General features: G+C 35.8%; 1 protein-coding gene across 5 annotated transcripts in view; it reads left to right on the plus strand.

Annotated features, from left to right (window-relative positions):
• Nucleotides 1-26,103, plus strand: part of PCCA (propionyl-CoA carboxylase subunit alpha) — a 330,692-nt gene that overhangs the window by 189,488 nt on the left and 115,101 nt on the right. For all 5 annotated transcript variants that reach the window (XR_012511757.1, XM_010959668.3, XM_074378474.1 and 2 more), the window contains exons 18-19: nt 747-855; nt 25,491-25,593. Coding sequence is in view for 4 of the 5 variants with exons in the window: in XM_010959668.3 (XP_010957970.2) it covers nt 747-855; nt 25,491-25,593 (212 nt within the window). In the remaining variant the exon portion in view is untranslated. The remainder of the gene's footprint in view (nt 1-746; nt 856-25,490; nt 25,594-26,103) is intronic.

Below are 26,103 nucleotides of genomic sequence, written 5' to 3' on the forward strand. Positions count from 1 at the left end.
ACTGTACCCTTTAATAAACTCAATTATCTGTGTGCAGCACTGTGGTAAATAAATAGTGTTGGAAATTGTGGTGAGATTACACAGCGCTCAAGGGGATTTGTTAGCCTGCAGACCTGGAGTATTGAATCCTGCCTTGACTCACACGCTTCTTGAGGAATTATTATGCAAATAGAGCAGATTTCCCAGCTGCATGGCCCTCAGCCAGACCAGAGAGTCTTCCCTGGGCTTGTCAGGCTAGACCACTGCCCCCAGGTCCAGCTGTATTATGGTAAGAAGAGTGAATTAAAGAGGGAGAGGGAAATTGATTGGTGGTTTGGTTAATTGATTGGGATTCAAACCCTGAGTCCACATGTAGTAAGGCAAGAGAATCACTTATTTATTTTCTTTCAATCCTTCACTCTAGAAAACATGGCCCTAACACTGTCCATGACCGTGACGCTCCTTTTCTGCCTACCCTTTATCCTCACTCCTTAGAAGTAAAATTTGGGGTGGGAAGTGATAAGGAGAAGCAGATATTAGGGGCCATAAGTTTTTCCTATAAAATTCCAGTGAGCAGGGGTTTTTGTCTGATTTAAACAACCTTGCTCTCTCTTTTTCCCCTAAGACACCCCAGCACCTGGTATAATACTAGCTCCGTAATAGATGCTTGATAAAAGCACCTGTTTGAATGACTAATAATTCTATAAGATAGAAACATAGATGTTAACATTATGTATGTGATTGACCAACTGATTGATTTCCCTTAGGACACAAGTTAACAGAGAGTGAGAGAAACCAGTTATTGGCAATAGCATCATCCTTGTTTGTGGCATCCCAATTAAGAGCACAACATTTTCAAGAACATGAAAATGCAAGGTATGTTGGATCATTTGAAAAATAATAAATGAGCAGAAAAATACTGATGACCTGAGCTGCATAGAAAATAGCTAATAGAAGATCTGACTGATCTCAGTTCTGGATCTTATGAGTGTTTGGAGAAATATAATAAAATCACAGTGTTTAAAATGGTATTGCTTCTGTTTTGTTCAAATGAATTTTTTTAATTCAGAAAGAACAAAAGGATCTTGGCCCCTCTAATTTGGACATTATTGGGGAAGGTATTCTGAAACCTTATAGGAAGTCAGTTCAAGTAATTTGTATTATTTCTGTTAATCTTGAAAACATTTTGAGAAGTATTATAGTATAAAATTTAGGAATTAATCTGAGCAGTTAAATATATATATGAAATATATATATGAAACTTGTTTATGAGATACAGGAAGGAAATAACACCAGGTTATTTGTGAGCCCAGCGTGTACCTTTTAGCTTCCTAGTAACCTGAGCAAAAGAGAAAGCAGGCTTTATACTAGGGAAAACAAAAGCAAAATCATTGTAACATTCATGCTTCTAAGTGACAGGATTATTTATCACGAGTGTCTGTGTGCTTGCTCGAGTAATCCTACTTGAGCGAGTACAGTCCGTTACTTGCTAGAGTGATGCTGTTGATAAAATTGTGTTACTTCAACTTTTTTTCTTTATTTTTGCTTTTCCTCAAGAGGAAGAATAAAGATTAAAAAAAGAAAAAAGATGGCAGGTGACTGGGCAGCTCTGAAGAGCACAGGTCAGAAAGTCATGTTACTGAAGAATTAGGTAGAAGAAAAACTAAATTGGGTTTAGGCTGTATATTTGTGGCTAATATGGTTTTCTCAGAACATCTCTGCGTAACCAGCTGGTACTTTTCATTTGTTTTCATTCTCAAGAGAAAATACAAGAAGCTTAATGTACAATCTTTTTTTAAGTTACAATTTGGTGAATATTTAGAGAGAGATGAGGGAATATAGAATTTCTGTAAATTACTGAGTGAATGAAAGGTGGAGGAAAATGGTCAGTAGAGCCAGGAATCTGGTTTGTTTGTTTTTTTACCCCCAAAGTTGTGCTTTCCAGTGTAGAAGCCACTAGCCGTGTATGCCTATTTGAATTAAAATTAGGTTAAAAACTCAGTTTCTCAGTCACATTTAATGTCAGTGTCAGTGTAGTCACTGGCCACATCTGCAGTGCTCCATAGTCACTCCTGCGCTGCAGGTGGCGGCTACCATGTCAGGTAACAGAAGGAGCCTTTCCATTGTTAACTGTTCTATTTCCATCAAGCTCTGTTAGACAGTGCTGTTTTGGAGGGATGTGTGTGTGTGTAGGAGAGATCCAAGCTTTTGTTTTAAAACCAGGATTATACCTTACATTAATATTTTTATTATTCTTTTGTTAAATACAATACTCATATCCTTATTCCTTTACCTTCAGATGTTATTTGGATTTTGATTATTTCAAAAGTCCTGAGCATAGCTAATGATGAACTGGTTTGGTTTTTAAGAAGGGTATTCCAATTATTTTCAGAGTGTGCTGACTTACCATTGGTAAGAATCTGAAGAAAGTTTAAAAAGGAAAAGAATAAAAATTACCTGTAATCCCACAATAACTACTTCTAATAGTTTGCTATATTTCTTTCCAAGTATGTATGTCTATATTTATTATTTATTATATTTATACTTATTACAGAGAATTTAAAACATATGCAAAATAACTTTTGCTTTTTAAAGGATACCATAAAGAACATTATAAAACAATACAGCAAATGGCAGAATGTATTCAGAGATACATGTCCAATAAAGGACTTGGATCTATAATGTATAAATCTTACAACTCAAAAATGAGCCAAACAACCCAATTAAGGTTTGGCATAGACTCTTTATCAATGAAGTTATATGAATGGCAAATAAATTCTTGTTTCATCAAAAAAGATATTTAACGTCATTAATCATTAGAGAAATACAAATTAAAATCGCAGTGTTACACCACTACACACCCACTAGAAAAATATTCATCAAGTGATAAGTGGATAAATAAATGTGGTATATCCATGCAACGGAATATGGTTTAGCAATAAAAATGAATAAAGTACTAATACATGCATCTACAAACATAAACCTAAAAAGAAAATTATGCGGAGAAAGAAACCAGTTAAAGAAGACTATATAATATAAAATTTCATTTATTTGAGATTTCTAGGAAGGACAAAATTATAAAAGAAGGACATCAGTGGTTGCCTGCAGGGTGGGTGTTGATGTCACATTATTACATCTTTACGCAGTCTGCATTCAAAACGATAAACCAGTAATTATTTTAAATGCATTATTCTCTTATATTATGTAGAAAGCAAAACATGGAGTTCCAAGCCAAAGTTAAAATGATACTAGCTTTTACTCTAGTAATGTTTTAAATGCATTAAACCCTTAAATCATGCTGAGAACAAAAAGTGGACTTACGAGTATTGTTAAGTAATACTAGCTTTTATAATTGTCCATGTATTTGCCTTTACTGGGGTATTTATTTCTTCATGTGGCTTCTTGGTACTAATGTTCTTTCATTTCACCTGCAGGACTTCCTGTGGCATTTTTTGCAGGGCAGGTCTAGCTGTCACAGACTCTGTCAGCTTTTGCTTACCTGGGAAGGTCTATCATCTCCCTCACATTTTAAGGACAGTTTTGCTGGATTTAGGATTCTTGGTTGCCAGTTTTTTTTCATTTAGCACTTTGAATATATCAGCCCACTGCCTCTAGGCCTCCAGAGTTTTTTATGAGAAATCTGCTCATAATCTTACTGAGAATCCTTTGTATGTGAAGATTCACTCCTCTCTTTCAAGATTTTGTCTTGGGCTTTTGAAAGTTTGGTTATAATGTGTCTTGGAGCTCTGGGTTCATCTTACTTGAAGTTTTTTGAGCTTCTTGGATATTTACATTCATGTCTGTCATAAAATTTGGGAAGTCTTCAGTTATTACGTCTTCAGATATTCTCTCTGTCCTTTTTTCTCTCTTCTTCTGGGACTCACACAGTGTATATGTTGGTTTGCTTAATGGTACCCCTCAGGTCCCTTAGGCTCTGTTCACTTTTCCTCAGTCTTTTTTCTTTCTGTTCTTTAGACTTTATAATTGTGTTGCTCTATCTTCAGGTTGACTGTTTTTTTTCTTCTGTCTGCTCAAATCTGCCTTTGAATCATTCTAGTGAGTTTTTCCTTTCAATTATTGTACTTTTCAGCTCAGGAATGTCTTTTTCTTTTCTTTTCTTTTTAGGTTTTCTGTCTCTTTATTGATATTTTAATTTTGTTTACACATTATTTTCTTTATTTTCTCCACATCTTCCTTTAGTTCTTTGAGCATCTTTAAGACACTTGTTTTAAAGTCTTTGTCTAGTATATCTGACTTTAGGTCTTTTTCAGAGATGTATTCTGTTTTTGTTTTTTGTTTGTTTTTTTTCCTTCGAGTAGGCCATACTTTCCTGTTTCTTTGTGTGACTTGTGATTTTTGGTTGAACACTAGATATTTGAATCTAATAATGTGGTAACTTTGGAAATCAGTGTCTCCTCCTTCTCCAGGGCTTCCTGTTTTTTGTTATTGTTTTTGTTTATAATTTTTGTTTTTATCAATTGTTGTAAGCTGTCTCTATGCCAAGGATCAGCCTGAGGTATAAACTTAAGTTGATCTCAGGATCTTTTCTTAGCCTTTCTCCGGGCACGTGCAGTTATTTTTCAGTTTTCCTTGTGTATGCTGTTGTTTTTGAATGTCTTAGCCTTAAGGTGTGGCTTTTAAAAGGAGGAAAAGCCAAAAAATGAAGAGAGAGTTAAGGAGGCACCGGACCTTTAAACTTCCTGAAAGTCACAACAATGGGTACCCTCCTTTTTGTCTGCACCTCCATGATTAGCAGTCAGAGCATGGGTGCCCAACATTTGGAGGGTAAAATCCTTTTTTGCCCACCTTAGCTTCCATGAACTGTGTGCAAGCTGCTCTGGTGAACAATGCACACTCGCCCGCTAGGTGACTGGGCTGGGGGGATAGGTAGCTGCTACTGTGCTAGAGCTGGAGTTGACCAAAACTGAATGTAGTTTACCACCCAACTCTTCCTCTGAAAGACTGGACTCTAGAGTTCCAACATAGTTACATCAGACAGATTCTCCAGTGTCATTGTTGTCTGGTTGGGGAGACAGATTCCTGGTGCTTCCTATCCTGTTGTCTTCCCAGAGTCGTCCCCCTCTGATACTATATTGAATTCATTACCCTTTTGAAGTTGGAAAAAGTTACATTAATAAAATATGTAGGCCAAAAGTTCAGTTATGTAGATATTTGTGCACTTATCACCCGTATAACAAACAATTGTTTTAGTTTTGATGAATTTATTTCCTATTGATCTTATCATTTATTTAGTAGGCCAGTGCATTGTAAAGTCAGTTCCACCATAGCAACAGAACCTACAGTGTCAAACAGAACATAGTGGTCTTTTTGACAAAGCACAGTCTTGTTTAGGCAAAGTGAATCTAAGTTATTTTTGCTTATTTGCTGAAGAAGTCTCTGACAACAGAGCTGATGTAAGGTGGTTGACTCTTCACATTTTGGCTTCCCAGTAGTGTTTTCATTATTGCCTGGGGAATGGAGTCTCAGAGGCAGCCTCCAGGTGCGGCTGCACGTTGCTTTGTCATGGGTTTGGTCATGTAATGTTTTGCTTCCAAACTCAGTAGCTTGCAGCACTTCCTTTCTGTTGCTTGTTTTGGCTGCTGACCTTATTTTCCGAATTTCTCCATGGGTTTTTCTCTTTCATCATTTATGACTTGGAAAAAGACTTTAATGATATGTACCCATGGTATTTGGATAGTAAAAAGATAGCAGTGCACTTCAGAAAAAAAGGAAAGTTAATGTCAAAAACAATTTTCCTTGGAATGACTGTAAATAAAGTAAATTTTTATATAAATACATGTTGTCTTAATATGGAGTTATTTTTCTTTGTAATAATCCTTTTCCTAAAGCCTTGTATTGACAGAAATGAATCATTAAAAGTTGTATTAAACAATCGCTTCTAATTTGGAGCTAAAATTGTTTTGCTGACCTTGTGGTTTGATATAAAAATTTATTCCACTAACTGCTTAATGACTGGAGGGAAAACTAGTAAAGGAAACAATTTAGTTTCTTCCAGCAACCTTTCATTTATTTTTGCTCAAAATGCCTGTTTGACTTAGATCCAGATGTTCACAGGTCAGGATTCACCTTTCTGAGGTGGACCTTCCCCTTACTTTGCTCTGGTTCGGGTCCCCCTTTGCTCTCCGTGCTTCTCAGACACTCATGAGAATGCAGTCTGCCCTCTCTAAGTTCTCTGCCTCCTCCGCTTCACATGGTGGTTTCTGCATGGGCTGCTTGCTTTTGTTGGGCTTCGTAGCTGTGCAGATTGTCTTCCAGCCTTTCTTCTGCTTTATTACTCAGACTTCCTAATTCCATGACTATTATCTCTCTGTGAAGCTCTCTGACTAATTTGTCATTGTAATAATTGTCACCTCTAGGGAGAAGGCAGGCCAGCTCTCCTCTTGGTAAAATGGCTGGTGAGCAGATCAGTCCAAGCAGAGGCTGGGCTGCATTCCCAGGTTACCTTGCCTGTAGTAGGAATTGGGCAGAGGGCATGGTGCAGAGTAAACCCTTGCCTTCTTTTAGGTGTCATTCCTGGGGCTAAGGCCTGCTGAGACGGGCGTGCGCTGTTACGTGTTTTTACATATTAAATGGTATTTTAAGGTGTTTTAAAGTAAGTGTTGATTCTGTGGGTTTTATAAGTATTGTTTTTTTTTTTTTTTTTACTGTAGATATATAGTTAATTCATTAAGTTTTGTTTGCTTCTTTTTGTTTGCTTGCTTCCTTTTCTTTCTTCCTTTGCTCTTTTTGCCATTCCTTAGACGTTGTGTTCAAAATCCTAAACACTTATACATGAACCTATGGGAAAATCAGCACCGTTTAACTCTTTAATCCATTTGGAATTGACTTATGTGCATGTTGTGAAATGAGTTTTTCCTTTGTGATCTGGTAGCTTCCTTTATTTGTAAAATATTCCAACCTATTCCCCAAGTAAATTAGAGTCTCCTTGTAACTCCAAGGATGGCAGGACAGAAATACACAAGAGTATCTTAATCAGTTTAGCCCACCATCACAAATTACCATAGCCTGGGCGGTTTAAATAACAAACATTTATTTCCACAGCTCTGGAGGCTGGGAGTCTGAGGTCAGGGTGTCGGTATGGTCGGGTTCTGGTGAGAGCTCTCTTCTAAGTTACAGAAAGCTTACTTCTTACAGTCTCACGTGGTGGGAAGAGGGCAGACTAGCTCTCTGGCCCCTTCTTATAAGCACACTAATCCCATTCATGAGTGCTCCACCTTCATGACCTAGTTACTTCCCAAAGGTTACCCCCTCTTTCAAATACCATAACATGGGGCATTCGATTTTTACATATGGATTTGAGGGGGGCAGGCAGGGAGATTCAGTCAGGAACTTGGTGTAGGCTTGCTCTCACATGCTTCCTTGTGCTCTCCCTCCCTCACCTCCACCCCCTCTCCCCACTCTCTCTCCCACCCCAGCTCTCTTCCTGCTGCCCTCCCTTCCCCCTCCTCACTTATGTGACTTGTGTGCACACACACACAGCACACGCACGTAAGTTGGTATGCATGTATTATCTAAATATATTCAATGGTTTAGTGGAAAAAACTAGAATATAGAATTAGAAGTTTGGGTTTTACTAATAACTCTATCATTTATTAGTAATGTGACCTTAGGAATATTACTTTAACTTAAGCTCAGCTTACCTGTAAAATGGGAATAATATGTATTCTGTCATGTTTCACAGAGCTTTTGTGAGAATAATTGATTGTGTATCAATATGTGTCAGTCAAATTCTTCTACTTGTTACAAAGAAATAAAAGGTTAATTCTATATTGTAGTGCAAAACCAAGTAAATGCTTAATAGATAAGCAAAAAGAAAACTATCATGAACAAAAAATAGCATTCTTTGTTTACATCAAGTAGCTATAACTATGACAAGAAAAGAAATTGGAGTCCAGTGAAGGAAATAATAAGATGTGTTGTATTATAATCTAGCAAATGGGACACCATTAGAGTGGATTTTTAATGTTATTTTGTAAGATCAGTTGTTTTCTTTGTGGTTTCTTATTTGGTTTTATTCTTAAAAAGACTTGTTTACTTATATTCTATTTCCATTCTCTTATAGTTTTCCTTTGTTACACTGGCATTTCATATTTTGAATTTATTTTCAGGGTGATACGAGGTTGAGACCTTACTTTTCCACGTAGTTAACGAGCAGAACCAGTCACACTTGATGATTTGTCCATCCTTTCCTTATTGATTATTAGGTGTTACTTTTATCTTACGCAGAATTTTAAAATGTATTATGGTCTGTTTCTTGATTTTTCTCTTTGTTTCCACTGATTTGTCATTCTAGCTTTATTTAATAATTAATTATTTTCTTCTCCTAAAATTTATTGATTATTCTTCTAGCTAAGCTTGAAAGTATTTTGATATTGGAGTTGCCTTAAAGTTATAGTAAATTTGGCTATAATAGACATCAAATACTGAGGCTTTAAAAAAATACAATACAACTCTGCATTTATTAAAGTCTTTTGATTTCTGTTATTAAAGCTTTATAATTTCTTTTATTGAACCCCTGAATCTGAATTGAACCTCCTGAATCACTTGGAATGCTTTTGGGCACAGGTAACAGAAACCTTGTTTCAAACTGACACAGTCCCCACCTCGTGTTGAACAGGAGGCTCAGGGAACAGGAAGGACAAGGCTCAGTAAGTCCATCTGCTGACGCCGCTTCTCTGCGGCTTCTTCGCCTTGCTTGTGTATGTGGGGTTTGTCATAAAGCTGTGACAGCAGATAGCAGGGCAGCTGCAGAAGTTTCAGGAGTCAAAACCAGATTGTTTCTGTCTCTCCGAAGTGAGGAAACCTCTCCCAGGTGTTACCCAGCCAGCTTCTCCTCGGTTCTCATTGATCAGAGAGAACTCATCCCCATTCCTCAGCCAGTCACTGCAGAGGGAACTGGACTGTCGTGATGGTCTTGAGCTGATTTTCTGATGTGAAGTAAATGTTGAGTTATCAACTAAAGCGACCACTACATTCTCTAATAATTCTCTGTCTTCATAATATTTCTTTTTCTTGTCTTCTACTGGCTAGAACTTACAGTATATTTTCATGTTTAAGGCTGTTGTGCCAGAGACTTGGATTTCTCCCTGGTTTTGCTGATCCCTAGCTATTATCTTAGGATAAATTATTTGACCTCTCTTGGACTTAGTTTCCTCGTCTGTAATGTGGAGGTAATAGTAGTTCTTAAAGAAAGAGTGCCAATGTCAAATGAGATACAAAATATTTAACATGATGCCCATTAACTGTTAGCTGTCCCTCCCCATTGAACTTACATTTAAGTGGAGGGTAGACGGACAAAACAGATGTGGTACATCAAATAATGATAAATAGTTTGATGAGAAACAAAACAGTGATGGACTATAGAGCATCCTGGGGCTGGATGGTGGGGTAGCCTCAGTTTTAATTTGGAGCTCAGGGAAGTGGATGGCAGGGTGGATTAGCAGGATGGGAAGATTCATGTTAGAGCAAAGACCTGAGGGAGGAAAGGAGTAAGTTATGTAAATATCTGGAGGGAGAACCTTCTGATCAGAGGAGACAGCACATGCAAAGCAGATGAAGTCAAAGTGTGCCTAGCCTGTTAGAGAAATGGCAAGGAGGCAAATGCAACTTGAGAGGAGAACCCAGCTGAAGAGCAGTAGAGATGGAATTGGGGTAGGGAGTTCAAAGACTTAAGTTTCTACCTGCGTGGAATGGGAAGCCATTGCAGGGTCTTGAGAAAATCAGAGCTTAATGTGACCTATGTATTAACAAGATCATTGTGCCTGCAGTGTTGTAAATGCCTGAAAAGGGGTAAGAGTGGACCTGGGAGATGAGTTAGGAGCAGAGGTCCTGGGCCTGAGCCCTGGGACACTCCACATTAACAAGACAGGAAGATCAGGCCATCCAGCAAAGGAGATTGAGAAGGAACAGCGGAAGACATAGATGGAAAAGTAGGTGGGGGTGGAGTTCAGAGAACCAAGTGAAGCAAAGAGTGTTCAACTGAAATATGTCAAACAAGAAGAATGACTTGACCATTCAATTTAGCAATGTGGAGGTCATAGGAGACCTTGACGAGCAGTTTTCAAGAATGTCAAGGGGAAGTGGTGGTAAAGTTGAATTGATGGGGGTTCAAAAAAAAAAAGGGAATAGAGAAATTAGAGACTGCAAGTACTGGCAACTCTTAGGATTCCTGTATGCGTGTGTGTGTGTGTATATGTGTGTATGTGTGTACATATATATATATACATATATATATATGTGTATATATATATATATATAATGTCTTATTTTGATTTTACAAAAAATGGGCCATTCTACTTGAAAGAGTGCCCCCCCCTTTTTTTTATATACCATTATTTTGTCAACACTTCTCTGTATTAGTTTTTGAAAAAGTGGTTTTCAAGGATGGTACAACATTAGTTCTTTAAAAAAAGTACTATACAATAGAAAATCTCGATCTTATAGGATTGATAAGGCCAGGGAGCTAATTTGCAGTAGGCTGTGTGATATTAGTGGTCCCTTGCAGGGTGAGTCCCACCCACATCTATTCAGCACTGTCGACGTGTACACAGAATTCTGTATAGCTTACCTTATTTATGGCAATCATTCTATTCAGTCATTTGGGCTAGGAAAATTATATCATCTTTGATTCTTTTGCTCCTTCATCTAGCACTGAAATGTTGTATTACTTGGTGTGGTGCAATGGGACCGGCCCTGAGTGAGGTGTCAGGAGTCAGGATTTTGGTCCTGGCACCACCACCAAGTATCAAAGTGATATAAGTCTTTGTGCAAAATGCTTCAACTTTAGACTTCAATTTCCTCTTCTAAGAAATGGCATTTTGGATTGGATGACTGCTGAAATCTTTTCCAGCTCTGATCCTAATTGAATTGCATGAAGCAGGCCCTATTACTTTCTGGTTCCTACTTAAACCCTGTATTTTCTCTCTTGATATTTGAGCAGAGGTTAAAGAGTCAGGAAAAGGAACACCTTCTCTATGGCCTGTGATAATACTGATGAAAAGACTTCAGTCTGAAAGATTTTTAAAAATGCAGTGTTCACTCTTGTAGACGATTACTTTGGGTGCGTGGAGTCAATATATAACCAATGAAAGAGCTCGTACTTAGCAGAACATACATATCAAGTATCTTGGCTGGCTACAGAAGCTGTCATCAGTTTAACTCTTTTAGTCACAGTAGCAACATGGGAAAGTACTTCACTTGAATTGCAGTCATTGTGTCTGCATTTGTATTGTATTTTCTTTCTTCATCTGGCTTCCTGATAAAATTGAGAATCAATTTCTTAGTGATTTTTACCTGCCAGATGCAATTATCTGGGTTTTTTTGTTGTTGTTATTAAAAAAGAATGTCCATTTCTAGCTTTAGATTTATAGTTCATTCACTCATTAAGTGTTCAATTAGATGATAAAAGTTTAAGGGTTTGAAAGATGATCATAATCAATGAAAGATAACTGGGGAAAGAAACAAAAAGTAGCCATGTGAAAGTAATTCCCAAGGAAAAGCAAGTATTGTTGTACAGTGCATATTGACTCTTTTACTTAAATATTTCTGAATTTAAAAGGACATATCAAATTATTAACACATTTACACCATCTGTGACAACAAATTGTAACTTTATATCATAGCTGTTTCATTTAAGTTCTCAGAGAAGCTACTTCATTATGACAATGAAGTTAACGTTCTGAGAACAAACTATATAATAAAAAATAGTGCTTTGGGTGTTTACAACCATACGTAGCTGTAGAATGCCTTTGGAGATACCTATTTTCATTTGAGCAAATAAATCCCCTAAAAGCACCAAGAAGGAAAAAAATACTAATTCAGTCATTATCATTTAAGTTTGCCTTACTTCTAATATCTCTCTTATGGTATCTTCAGTTACTTAATATGACTATGTCTTAGATGATTTATAACCTATGTGGGATTAAGCACAAAATATTGATTCAGTGGATAAGATGTCATATTTGTACACTTTTTGCTAAATACTACATTTTAAAATATTTTTCTTTTTCTCATTCTAAGAGCTGAATGGAAGACAGAATAGCCTCATTATTGTAGGAGAATTTCTCTGTTCCCTGCAATGATTCCAAAAGCTCTTGCACACTTCATCAGTATTATTGTAATTCTTTGGCTGCAGGATATTTGGCAGCTGTTGCACCCCACTGGCAAATCCTATTCATGCTTCTTTCCCATTCACCCATTGCCATTGGAGAATTGATTTCTCTCTCCTCTGCTCTAACCTTTCCCAATTCATTTTGGATTGTTCAATGTGAAACATTTTAATTTCATATCATACAGCTATTCAGCTCACAATCCCTTTTTTAACCTGTCACCAGGGTAACAGCATAGCATGCTTTCTTTAGGCAATCAAGTTTTTATTTCACATGCTTAATGTTGCATTAAATGTTTGCATTTTGTTTAACCGCCCTTAAATACTTTGAACTCTGGATATGTTTTATAGGATAATGAAATCCTTGATTTTTGAATTGAAACTAAATCAACACTATCACTACATTCATAATAAAATGTCAAATGATTAATTTATGTAATTCAAAGATTATTATTAAAAATCCAAGTGAACCAATCTGTGTAAGGTGATTTTCTCTAGGTAATAGATTAATATTTGTATATTTATGCTTAGCTGTGTTTCAAAAAAAACATTTAAAGTTGGTTTAGAGAGATTTGTTAGTGAGTTAAGTAAAAGTGTAAGAGGAATGAAATTGGTGCAAATGGAAAAATCTACCTTTTGAAGGCATTACTTGATTTTTCTGTAAAATGTTTTCGTGTGTGTGTGTTATATATTAGTGAATATGAAAATGCATATGTTTAAATCTTAATTCTTTGATTGAATATATTTGAAGTTCTATTTATAGAGCTACCTTTTCATCTTTATCCCTAATAGTAGTTTCAGTAAAATTTGTTCCGTGAATAAATTTTATGAAATTTGGAATATTCTAAGAAATATAAAGAAATGTATAAGAAAAGGAAGGGCAGAGACTAGTAACCCATGTTTTTTTGAAAACGTTTTGAAAGATACTTAGTAGCTGTTTAAGTATCCTTATATTCTGTTATATAATCATTGAAGTTTTCACATTAATCTACAGGATAAACTCTAAATTAAGCTATATTTTCTTTTAAACCACCTTTTTTCATTTTACTTTAAAAAAATTTTATGATGTATTGCTTTTTGGAATTTCTGGTTTCTCACAGTATGTCAGACTAATTTCATACCTTGAATGTTGATATATTAACTAATGGCCCTTAATCTAGATAACATTGGTTTAGATGATCATATACTGACTGTATACAAAGGTCACCTTCTTTCAGTACAGTAAATTTCTGAATATATATTTTAATGATGGTAACTTCTTAACTTCAGAATTAGAGTTATTACATCATTCCAAAAATAACAAATAGTACTCCTTGTGGTAAGATGCTTAGGGTTGGAGTAATAATAAAACAATTCCTGCCCTTTAGGAAGCTTAAAATAGAATGAGATGTGTAGACATTAAACAGATAATTATCAGCTCTGAAGACTGCTAGAGAAAAATTCCAGGTTGTCTTGGTGAAGAGAAGAAATCTAATTTGCAGGTGTCCCACATTACCGAAATGTCCATAAAAGTTACAGGACATGCAAAGAAACGTGCAAGTATCACCCATTCTCAGGATAAAAAGTCAGTAGAAACTGCCTGAGAGGAGGCCCAAATGTACTTATTTTACAGCGACCTTAAATAACCTGTGAAAAATTTGTCCCAAGGACTGAAGGAAACCCGATATGAAGAATTAAAGGATAGTATGGCAGCCATATCTCACTAAATAGAATATATCACTAAAAAGATAGCAAATAAAAATTCCAGAGATGAAAGTACAGTGCCTACAGTAAACAGGGCACTGAGAAACTCAACAATAGATTTGAGTGGCAGAAGAGACAAGCAGCAAATTTGAAGATATATTAGTTGAAATTATCCAGTGTGAGGAACAGAAAGAAAACTGAAGAAAAATGAACAGAGCCTCAGAGACCTGTGGGACACCATCAGATGTACCAGCATACGTGCTAAGAGTCCCAGGAGAAGAGAAAAAAGATAAAGGAGCAGAGAATATTTAAAGAAATTATGGCTGAAAACAAACTAAATTTGATGAAAAACATTAATCTGCACATTCAAGAAGCTTGATAAACTCCAAAGTAGGATAAGCTCAAAGAGATCCACACCTTCACATGTTATAGTCAAACTATCAAACACCAAAAAGAATCTTGAAACAAGCAAGAGGAAAATAACTCATCATGCAAAAGGCATCCTCAGTAATATTAAGAGCTCACATCTCATCAGATACCAAGGGGTCCAGAAGAGAGTGGAATGGTGTATATAAAGTACTGAAGAATTGATGAAGAGAAAGTCAACAAAGAATTGTATATCCAGTAAAACTACTTTTTAAACATAATGGAGTTATTAAGACTTTCTTAGGTAAAGAAAACCCCAAAGAATCCATTGCTAGCAGACCTACCCAACAGAAAATATGAAAGGTAGTTCTTCAGGGTGAAATGAAAGGACAACAGAAACTTAAATACATGTGAAGTAATAAAGAGCGATGGTTAAAGATTACTACATTAGTAAATATAAAAGACAGTATAAATGTATTTTTAATTTGTAGCATCTTTTTTCTTTTTCTCTGATTTAGAACACAACTGCATGATGCAGTAATTACAGTTCTAAGTTGATAGGCACACAATATATACGCATATAACTTGTATGACAATAAGACAAATAGAGAAAACAAAGCTATATTGGAGCAAATTTCTATACACTATTGCAATTAAGTTAACATTAGTCTAAACTATAGTGTTTAAATATAAGGTGCTAATTGTAATTCCCAGGGTAACCACTAAGTATGTAGCTTTTAAAAAATAGTAAATGAACTATCAAGGGAATTAAAATGTTACATTAGAAAAAAACTATGTAAACAAAAGAAGACAGTAGTGGAGGAATAGAAGAAGAAAAAAGATAAAAAGAGGAGACTCAGATAGCTAAAATCAGTAATGAAAAAAGGGTTGTACATATTTACCTTGCAGAATTTGAAAAGATTGTAAGAGAATATTGTGAACAATTGTACGCCAACAAGTTAAATAATTTAGATAAAATGAAGAAATTCCTAGAAAGATGCAAGCTACTGACACTGACTCAAGAGGAAATAGAAAATCTGAATAGACCTGAAAGAGATTGAATTAGACATCACAAAACTTTCCAGAAAGTAGAGCCCTGGACTAGCTAGCTTCACTGGTGAATTCAGTGATGGATCTAGAAATAAATTAATTAATGCTAATCTTCTACAAAAACTCTTCCAAAAAATAAAAAATGGTGAACATATTTGCAACTCATTCTCCAAGGCCAGTATTACTGTGATACCAAAACCAGGTAAAGATGTTACAAGAAAGGAAAACTGAAGACCAATATCCCTAATAAATATTAATATGAAAATTCTCAACAAAATATTAGCAAACTTAATTCATGAATATGTAAGATGATTATGTACCATAACCAAGTGAGTTTTATCCTGGGTTTGTTTAACAGCCAAAAATCAATCAATGTGATACATTAATGGAATAAAGAACAAAAATCACAGGATTATCTCAGTAAATGCAGAAAAAAACATTTGGCAAAATCTAGCAGCCTCTCATGATAAAAACAGTCAACTGATTAGGAATAGAAGCCCATCTATGAAGAACCCACAGTTAACATCATATTTAATAAGATACAACAGAGTGTTTTTCGGAAGATCAGGAATAGGACAAGGATGTTTGTTGTTAAACTTTTTTCAGCATTGTACTGGAGTTCCTATCTAGGGCATTTTGGCAAGAAAAATTAAAGGTATCAAGATGAGGGAGAAGTAAAACTATATTTGAGGGTGACAAGATCTTGTATGTAGATAATCTTTAACAAAAAAATTAAAACTAGTAAATGACTTTTCAAGGTTGTAGAATATAAGAATGATATGTAAATATCGATTTCATTTTTATACAGTAGCTGTGTGCAAACCAAAAATAAAATTAAAATTTTATTTAATAGCCCCCAAAAGAATACAATACTTAAAACACAAAGTTTTAAAAAAGAAGTGTTATATCTTATATCATCAAGTTCATGGATCAGAAGATCTAGTATTAAGACTGCAATACTTGCCAACATGATACACAGATTTGATTCAGTCCCTGTTGAAATCTCAGCTGTGTTTCTTGCAGAAATAATCGTCTGATTCCAAAATTCCTAAGAAAATGCAAGAGACTCAGCATAACCAAAGCTGTCTTGAAATTGATGAACAAAACTGGGGGACTCATATATTTTGATTTCAAAACTTACTACAAAGTTACGGTGATCAAGACAGTGTGGCACTGGCATCGGAATAGATGTGTTGGTGAATGGAACAGAACTGAGAGTCCAAAAATAAGTTGTTAAACTATGATCACTTGATTTCAACAAGTGTATGAAGACAATTCAGTGGGTAAAGTATAATTGTTTTCAATAAATGCTGCTGGGGCAACTAGATATCTTCATGTAACAAGTTGGTCTACTCCCTACACCGTTCACAGACATGAACTTTAAAACAAAGCATGAAACTAAGCTAAACTACAAAACTCTTAGAAGGAAACATACGAGTTAATCTTTGTTACTTTTGGTTAGTCAGTGATTTCTTATGTAAGATGCCAAATGCATAAGCAACAAAAGAAAAATAATAAATTAGATTTCATCAAATTAAGAACTTTTGTGTTTTAAAGGACAGCATGAAGTAAGTGAAAAGACAGCCTACAGAAAGGAAGAAAATACTTGCAAATCATATATTTGATAAGAGACTTTTGTCTAGAATATATAAAGAAATCTTACAACTCAATAGAAAACCCAATTAAAAAGTGGATGAAGTACGTGAATAGAAAATTGTCTAAACAATATACAAATGGTCAACAAGCCCATGAAAAGATGCTCAGCATCATTAGTCATTAGGGAAATGCAAGTCAAAATCACAGTGAGATACCACTTTACATACACTAGGATGGCTGTAATCAAAAAGACAGTAGCAAAGTGCTGGTAGTGATGTGGAGAAATTGTAACGCTTATACGTTTCTGGTGGAAATTTATGAGTAAATGATGCAGACCTGGAAAGTTTCTAAAAATGTAAGAAATACCACATGACCCAGCTATTCCACTCTCAGGTATATATGCCCAAGGGAAGTTAACCCTTATGTCCACATGAATGCTGTATGCGGATGTTCATAGTGGGCATTTTCATAATTAGACAGTGGAAACAACCCTAATGTCCATGAAGCAATGAATAGATATTTTAAATAAAATGTGATATATTTATAAAATGGACTGTTACTCAGTGATAAAAATAAGTGAGATGCTTCGTACAACAGGGATGAAATTTGAAACCACTTTACCAGAAAAAATTAAGCAGACTACAAATTTTATGATTCCATTTATATGAAATGTTTAGAATAATCAAAGTGTAGAAATAGAAAGTATGTTAGTAGTTGTGTAGAACTGGAGGGGGAATGTGAAGTAACTGCTAATGGGTCCGGAGTTTCCTTTGTGGGGTTATGAAAATGGTTTTAAATTGGTTGTTGTGATACACAGCTCACTAAAACCCACTGAATTGTACACTTCAGATGAGTTAAATTAATGATGTGTGAATTTTATGTCAATAAAACTTTAAAATTTTAAAAAGCTGTTAGGCAGTTTATATTTAAGAATTTATTTTCCTAGTAATGTAATAGAAATTCAAATTTAGGAATTAAAATGAGCTATCATTACTCTTTCCTCTAGCATGATGGAATCTTCTTTAAGAATATTTCCTCTCCAAACTTTTGGCCACTAATTTTAGCTTCCAATAATAATTCTTGCCCCCCCCGCCAAAAATAATATTTCTTCTATAATTACAAAATGTTTACATGAGCACTCTCAATTTAGTGACACAAATAGCCTTTGTAAGTAGAGATGTCAAGTGTTCCTGTGCTACCACTGGGCAGGCAGAAGTGGCACATGTATGATCCAGTCTTCTTCCATCGTTTATTTCCTACTGTATCCTTGAATGTGACTGATATGAATATAGCAAAGTTGCAGGATAAAAAGCCAATCAAATATAAGTTGTGTTTCAATACAGTAGCAAATGAGAAGCTAAAAATGAAAACTAAAGTGCCATTTAATATAGCATGAAGATATTTAGGCAGAGACTGTAAATAAATTCAGGACTGTCCCTAGTGAGAGTATTAAGTCATGAAAAAACAATAAAGCATAGCGGTGGGGAAGGAAGCTTTCCAGGACAACTTAATAGAATACTTTAGAAAACTGTAAGATTTAACTAATAAAACTAAAACAAAGGAAAATTAGAGAAGATGAATCATAGGTCTACATTTAAAGCCTCTAAAGGAAAGAATACAAGTGTATCTCCTGGACCTTGATATAGTCAGAAACTTCTTAGCAAGAACATAAAAGCACTAAACATAAAGGAAAAAATTAATGTTTTTAATGATATTAAAAACTTGCATTAAAACAACAAAGAGATATCACTACATGCTTGTTAGAATGTCTGAAGCCCCAAACACTGACAATACCAAATGCTTGTGAGGCTATGGGGCAACAGGAATTCTTATTCGTTGCTAATGAGAATGCAAGATGGCACAGCCGCTTAGGACAACAGATTCTAACAAAAAGCATGCTTTTCTCACATGATCCAGTAATTGTACTTCTTGGTAATTATCCAAAGGAGCCAAAACCTTATGCCCACACAAAAACCTGCACAAAAACCTGTTTATAGCAGCTTTGCTCATAATTGCCAAAACTTAAAAGTAAGCAAGATATCCTTCACTAGTTGAATGGGTGTATTAACTGGTACATCCAGAAAATGGAATTTTATTCAACAATCAAAAGAAGTAAGCTATCAGGACACAAAAAGACATGGAGGAACCTTAAATGCATAATGCTAAATGAAAAGCCAGTCTGAAAAGACTGTATTCTGAATGATTCTAGCTCTACAACATTCTGGAAAAGGCAAAACTATGGAGGCAGTAAAGATCAGTGGTTGTCAGGGATTCAGTGTGGGTGAGGAAGGAAGGGAACACTGGGGATTTTTAGGGCAAGGAAACCATTGTATATGGTACTTTGATGGTGGATGTATGTTGTACATTTGTTTAAACCCTATAATGTAGAGCACAAAGAGTGAACCCAGATGTTAACTGTGGACTTCAGTTAATTAAATAATGTACATCAGTTCATCAGTTGTAACAAATGTTCTGTAGCAAGGCAAGATGTTAATTAAAAGGGACACTGTGTAGTGGTGGGGTACATGAGGGTATATATAGGAACTCTCTGTAATTCCTGCTCCATTTTTCTGAAACTTAAACTGCTCTAAAAAATTAAGTATTTTTTTTTAAATCCTCAAAGTAAGACATTTTTAAGAAAATTAATAAGCCATAAAGGGGGAGAAAATATTCATAGTATATAAATGTCACAAAGGCTTTCTATCCAAAACAAAGAACTCCCACATGTCAATAATAAGGCCAATATCGTAATATCAAGTGGGCAAAAACTTGAATTCAAGTGGCCCATAAACACTCATGTTGAGGTGCTCAACATTGTTAGTCACAGGGGAAATGCATACTAAACCATAATGAGATGTGGTTTCTCCACCGCTAGCCTGGCTAGAAGTAGAAAGACTAATACCAGCAAATGGTGGCAAGGTTATGGAACAAACTCCATTGCTAATGGGAGTGTGGATATATTTTAATGCTTTGGAAAACAGTTTTCATAAAATTAAACATACATTTACTATAGATTTCCACTCCTAGTTGTTTTTTGTTTTGTTTTGTTTTACCACAAGCAGTGAAAACAAGTCCTCAAAAAAGACTTATACAAAGGTTTATAGAAGCTTTGTTCATAAGAGCCCCAAACTGGAAACAATCTAATTTTAGTATGCTTATACAATAGAATACTACTCAGCAATCAAAAAGGATGAATTATTCAACATGAGTGAACCTCAGAAACACTATATTGGGCAAAAAGCACACACAAGAGTTCATATTTTTGGAGTTTATTTACTTGATGCTTTAATGGAATCTATAGTTGGCTGTTGTGAGGAAGGGTTAGATTTACTGGAAAGATAAATGATGAAACTTCAGATTTTTGAATTTCACTGTATGTAAACTGTATATTAATGTTAACAAACATTTTGTTGAAATAATACAGGAGGATTTCAGGTATTATTGTACCAAACAAATCATGATAAAGATGGCAGTAACTCTTATTTAGCTTTTATGTGCCAAGCACCAGTCTAAGCATTTTACTCCTTTTATTTCATTTAATCTGCATGTGAACTAAGTATTCTTATTATCTTTGTCTTACTAATAAGGAAACTGAGCCTCAAGGAGTATAGTGACTTGTCAAGGTCACGTGACCTTTGTGGTCAGTGGTCAGTGGTCCATCAGACGCTAGGGCCTGCAGGGCTGGTGGCTGTGCACCATCATTGCCTTTCCTGCTGGTTGTGCCCAGAGTTTAAGTGGAGAACCATAAACCCTTATTGGTGGAAGAAGGAAATAGGGTTTGCATAACATAGTTTAATATTGTAAGTAACACTACTTGTTTCTAGATTCAGGCATCATTTGTGTAGTTATTAGTAGTGCTGGCGACCCCAGACTTGGGGGGGTTCCCTCACTCTTTCTAGGTGCTACTTTGTGATACATTCTTCTCCACAGTCTCAGATGTTCTGACGCGCACATTTTAGATTGCACATAGGCAGAATTCTGTTCCTCCACTATGACAAGTTCTAGCTTTGAAGAGGTTCTCTGAAAATGCTGCTTTTATCTCTCTTCTGCAGTGATGAACTTTAATGTTGGAGTGTTGTAAGTTCTCACATAATAAGGCTTAGAGTTTTGTTTGGTTTGGCAGTAGACTTCTGTTTAAAATTCTTTTAATCTGTTCATTCCATGCTTTTAATATTCGTTTTGATAGCTCATGGCCCTGTGAAGAATTTTTATGTGAATTTATTGCCCTAATAAATCTATTATTTGTGACTCTTCCTCCATTCCAACTTGCTAAAAGTGGGTTTTTCAGCAAATTGTTGAATTTTTGTCTTCTTTCGGTTTTTTTTTCCTGGAGGAAGTAAGACGCAATTCATATGCTAGATCTAAAGTTTCATTAAAATTGCTTATGCCCTGTCTCAGGCATTTTAAGTGGGCCATCTGTCTAAACATCCCTCTCCTTTTTTTTCTGATCATTTCCTCGACTTATTCATGAGCCATGGGAGGGCTCCTTTGTAGTCTCCATGTAGCTGGTTCTGTCCACCCCCACTGAATACATCTATGTGCTTGCATAACGTATCTTTTCACCGTGCTGGAAATTCTCTGAACTTGGTGCAGATGAATGGCCCACTTTTCTGAAGGCCTTTTTCTTCCTGCAAAGATTAGTATGCAGAAACTGACCTCCACGGCCATGGAATGCAGCATATTATTCTTGATCATTTTACAGACCACCCACTGTGAAAGTTATGATGAAGGATTGCTTAATGATTCTGTGACCACTAACATTGTTTTAACTCAGTATTTCACTCCTAAATAGGTAATAATGGCACAATTGAAAACCAGCTTTTCTGAGTATCTGATAATATGGTTTTGAGATGCTTATAACCCTTGATGAGTAAAGATGCTGTTAGTTATGTTTATACAAAATCTGCTTTAACAAATGACATGTAATAGCAACATATTTGAGTTAATATTACTTGCACCTTTTTGAGTAAAATATTCCAATAAGTTTAAATGTATTAGCATTAACATTTGTGACAATCAGCTGACAGTTTTTACCATAAAATAAAGAAATATTTAGTTTTATTGAGCATGTTCATTCTGGCTGGCTGATGGTAATCAAAGTAGACAGGTCTGAGTAAAAGCTATTATTTGATTTGCTTTGTGAGTAGCTGCTTATGTGAATTCTTTTTTACTTTTTTTTTTTTTAGTTTGTTTTAAGTAGTAGCTTAAATGATGTTAGCTTTACAATTAACTGATAAGTTGCACAGATGACATTTTTGATCAGATGGCAACCTCTTTCACTAGACACATAACACATTCACTAGCCAAGTAAAGGAGGCTGTTTTCCTGTGTATCTTTACTATTGTGAGTTGAGTAAAGCTCCAAGACGTCCCCCTTTTCAGAGAGTTGTTCATAAAATCTTCTTTGAGACTCTTTTGGATTTAATGAAGAAATATAATTCTTTTCTAAAATTTAAAATACAACTTTAGGTAATCAATACCATTTTAAACATGTTTGTGATGGTGGAGTTAATATCAATGTTTCAAAGTAATTATTGTTAATGTGGTATCAGTAATTTTGCAGAAATAGAGGACATATACTTTGGGGTTGGTGTGTGTTGTTTTGTTTATAGTTACGGTTTATTTTTATTGCCGAGTGTATTGACGTTTATACTGGGCATGTACGACAAACCCCGTCCATTTTATTTAAAAACAAAACTTCTTTCAAACTTAATGTAAAGCCAGAAGAAATCTTAGCAGATTTTCTTTGTAGAAGACTGAACTCATAAAGAGATTCCCCAGTTTGACCCTCTTGGTATCTGAAGGTCTTGCTTTCACAGAGAAGCCTCTTTCTTACATCCTATGAACACATCACCTTGAAAGAAATTGTTAGAAAAGTGCTGCTTCAGGAGTTGAATGCTCGGGAGAAGCAACAGCTTGCCCGTTGCCTTGCTGACTCTGCTCGGACTGTCATCTGACAGGTGTGGAGATTTCAGTTCAAAAGGACTGAATGAGTTCCCCTGTATAATGCTAGTAAGAGGTGGGCTGAGGTTAGACCTCAGCATTTTATACTCAAAAGAGCCTCTGCTCTCTCTGCAGGTCCCTCTCGGGGCGGGTTCTAACATATATGAAACAGATGTGGGTCAAAATAAAACAATGGAAAAATAAACAGCAGTTAGGTTCCGAAGACTGGCAGCTACATCTAGCCACCGTCTGTAGGATTGCTTTCTCTGGGAAAATGTGTTTGGGTTTCGAACAGGATGTCAGGATCAGCGACTTCCCAACTTGTCTGAAAACAGAAGCTTGTTGCATAACTAAAAAGGGGTTTCCCCATTTCCTTGAAAGAGTTATTGGGCCACTAAATTGTGAAAAATGCTAAGCATATACCAGGTTAAGTGCAAGGGAGATCACTGAAGTTTGTACTATAATTAGGAAACTGTTTATGAGAGAAAGAATATTCTTTTTGAAAAATTTGTTAGTTTGAGAAGCAGAGAGAAGAAATCTAAAGTTCCCTTAAAGGGATTTCAGTTATGAGGGAAAACAAGAGTGTAGGCCCAAAGTTGGCACTAATCATAATAATAAAAATGAACACTTACACGCATTATTTAATTCTCAGTACGTCACTATGATACAGACACTATTGTTATCTTACTTTTATACATAAGGAAATAGACTTTTGCTCAAGGTTGGAACTAAATACTGGCAGAGCTGGATTTTCTGCGAGTCACCAGAGCCTGAGTGCAACCAGTGTGCTTAGTTCTCCCACTTGTGTTAGCTTGGCTTGGCCCAGTTTGGTTTGGGAAGGAGTTTAAGGGCTTGGCCCTAGCAGATGAACAACTCAGAGAATAATCAGAAATAAAGTTAAATACAAAGAATTCCTTATTTTTTAAGGAACTTGAATGATAGGTTGATTAAGGTTTAAAGTGATGTATAGTAGAAAACTGTGGAGCAGTCTTGAGCAGGACGGTGCCATAATTATCGAGGATCACAAAGACTGAAGCGAGCCGTGTTGCGCAGTCATCTCTCCATGCAGTTGTTTCTGTCATCGCGATATTCCTGAGGGGCTGGGGTGTTAACCTCATTTGAAGGTGAACCAGGTGAAGTGCAGTGAGGTCACCCACATAGTCCCAGACAGCCAGGTGCAGCCCGGGAGCTGGAGGCTCGCTCTCCGTCAGTGGCTCATGCCTGTCCCTGGGGAGGTGTGGCCTCTCCTTTGGCACATTGTGGACGCTCCTCTGATTCTTTCCTACTTTCCCCCTCAGCCTTTTCTCCCCAACCTGTGCTGGGGGCTGGGGATAAAAAAAATAAGGCATGATCTTGGCTTTTTAGGAGCTCACAGGCCAATGAGGGAAACAAGCATAAACAGACAAAAACCCTCTGGAAGAGGTGCCAGTGTAGGTCAGGCTGGATCACAGAGTCACCTTCCTCCCTTTCCTCCTCTCTGCCTCACGCCTTCTCTCTCTCTCCCTCCTCCTCTCCCTGCTGGATGCTCCCCTGGTGTTCTTTCAAGCTCTCCTGTGTGGAGCTCTGTCCTCTGAAACAATCATCCTCAAATTGCCAAAAAAGAATCTTCCGGGCCTACAGTGTGCATTATTCTTGATTTGTTGGCGCATTTTTAAACTTTAATTTTTACTTCTAATAGTATTTAAAACATCTCTTCATCTTCAGAAAATAAATCAGTGAGTAGTGGGCCAAATACAAATATTCACCTAAATAGATTGTCCTCCATTAGACATTGTGATTTGAATCAAAAACGTAGTTTTTGTGACTGTGACTTTTTATATGACTATGCAGAGATTCCTTTGAAATTCAAGGGGGTTAAATTAAAACATAGCCTACAATTTTTTTTTTTTTTTTGAACAAGACTTAAGTCAGAGTCTGGATACTACATGTGTAGTGCCTAGTAAATATTACTTCACAAATAATGTAAATATGCAGTGCTTAAATTAGATTAATTCAGAAATCATTAAAATTTTGTTACTTTAAAAAGTGAGAAACATTTGTATTCCAAAAATGTTTTTGTCTCTGGCTGCTTGTCCCAATTTTCTTGTCTCAGTTTTCTGTACTATTGATCATTCGCAAGTACAGACCTGTGTGTGAAGACTAGCATCATTGATGTTGTTTTCTCACCCAGACATACAAACAAAAAACCAAAACAAAACCAAAGGGCACAAGGACAGTTTTGGAGGTGAGGGATATGTTTATTACCTTGATTGTGATGACGGCAACATGAATGAATAAATGTGTCCAAACTCATCAAATTGTATACAGTAATTATGTGCAGTTTTTTGCATACTGATGATAACTTAATAAACCTGGGAAAAAGCAAACTGATATTGTAAGGTTTGAAAAACAAGTCTTAGACAATAACCAAATACTGAAAAGAAATTAATATTGCTTAAGGAAGGTTAGTTTTTGAAGGATTGTATACAGTTAAGCAACTCAAATTTCCAGAGTGGGTGATGGTACCACAGTTACCCCAGAATGCCTTCTGTTTCCTTTGGAGTGTCTGTGTGTGTAGTTTTTTGGGTTTTAATCTCTCTACTTTATATCTGAAGGCTTTTTTTCCAAGGATAGGAGCTTTTGAATTAAAGTGTTCTGAAGTACAGTCTTTGGCAGTTTTATTCTGCACACTTAATGTCAAAGGAAAATCAGGTTACTGAGAGAGAATAATATAAAATTTTTAACTTTTTGTTTTCTTTCTACTTCAGAGTGCCTATTATAAAACCACAAGTGGCTGACTGGGAGCTCTCAGTAAAATTGCACGATGAAGTTCATACTGTCGTAACATCAAACAGTGGGCCAACGTTCTCTGTGAGTTTTATTTTTTACTTTTTTGGTAATCTTGAAATTATCTATGAATATGTAAAACAATTTCTAACATATTCCATGACTCTCTTCTTTTGAATCTACAACATAGCTATGTATCTGTTTCATCTTCTGGAGGAAGCTGAATGTAAATGGAAATTTTTGTTCTCTTATGTTAATTAGGAAACCTATTCCCAGACTTAGTCACATTCTAAACCCACTTCCTGATACCTGATTCATTTTTCTTTTGTTATTGAGAAGTAATGCATTTGCCTTTGTTATAGAGAAGACCATCTTTAATTATAATTCTAAATGTATGATAGCTATGTTTCTTTTAAAACAAGTAAGCTGAAGCCTCATATAACATTTTCTTGTGAGATGTTCTTTCAACTAAATTTACTTTACAGTGACATTCCATTTGTTTAGAAGAACTTAGACCCCTTCGATAGTATCCGTAACAGAACTGCTTTGGTTTAATTCTGGTTTAAACTGAACAATGTTACAATAAGACTTAGT

The sequence above is a fragment of the Camelus bactrianus genome, chromosome 14 (genome assembly GCF_048773025.1).
Source record: "Camelus bactrianus isolate YW-2024 breed Bactrian camel chromosome 14, ASM4877302v1, whole genome shotgun sequence".
NCBI lineage: Eukaryota > Metazoa > Chordata > Mammalia > Artiodactyla > Camelidae > Camelus > Camelus bactrianus.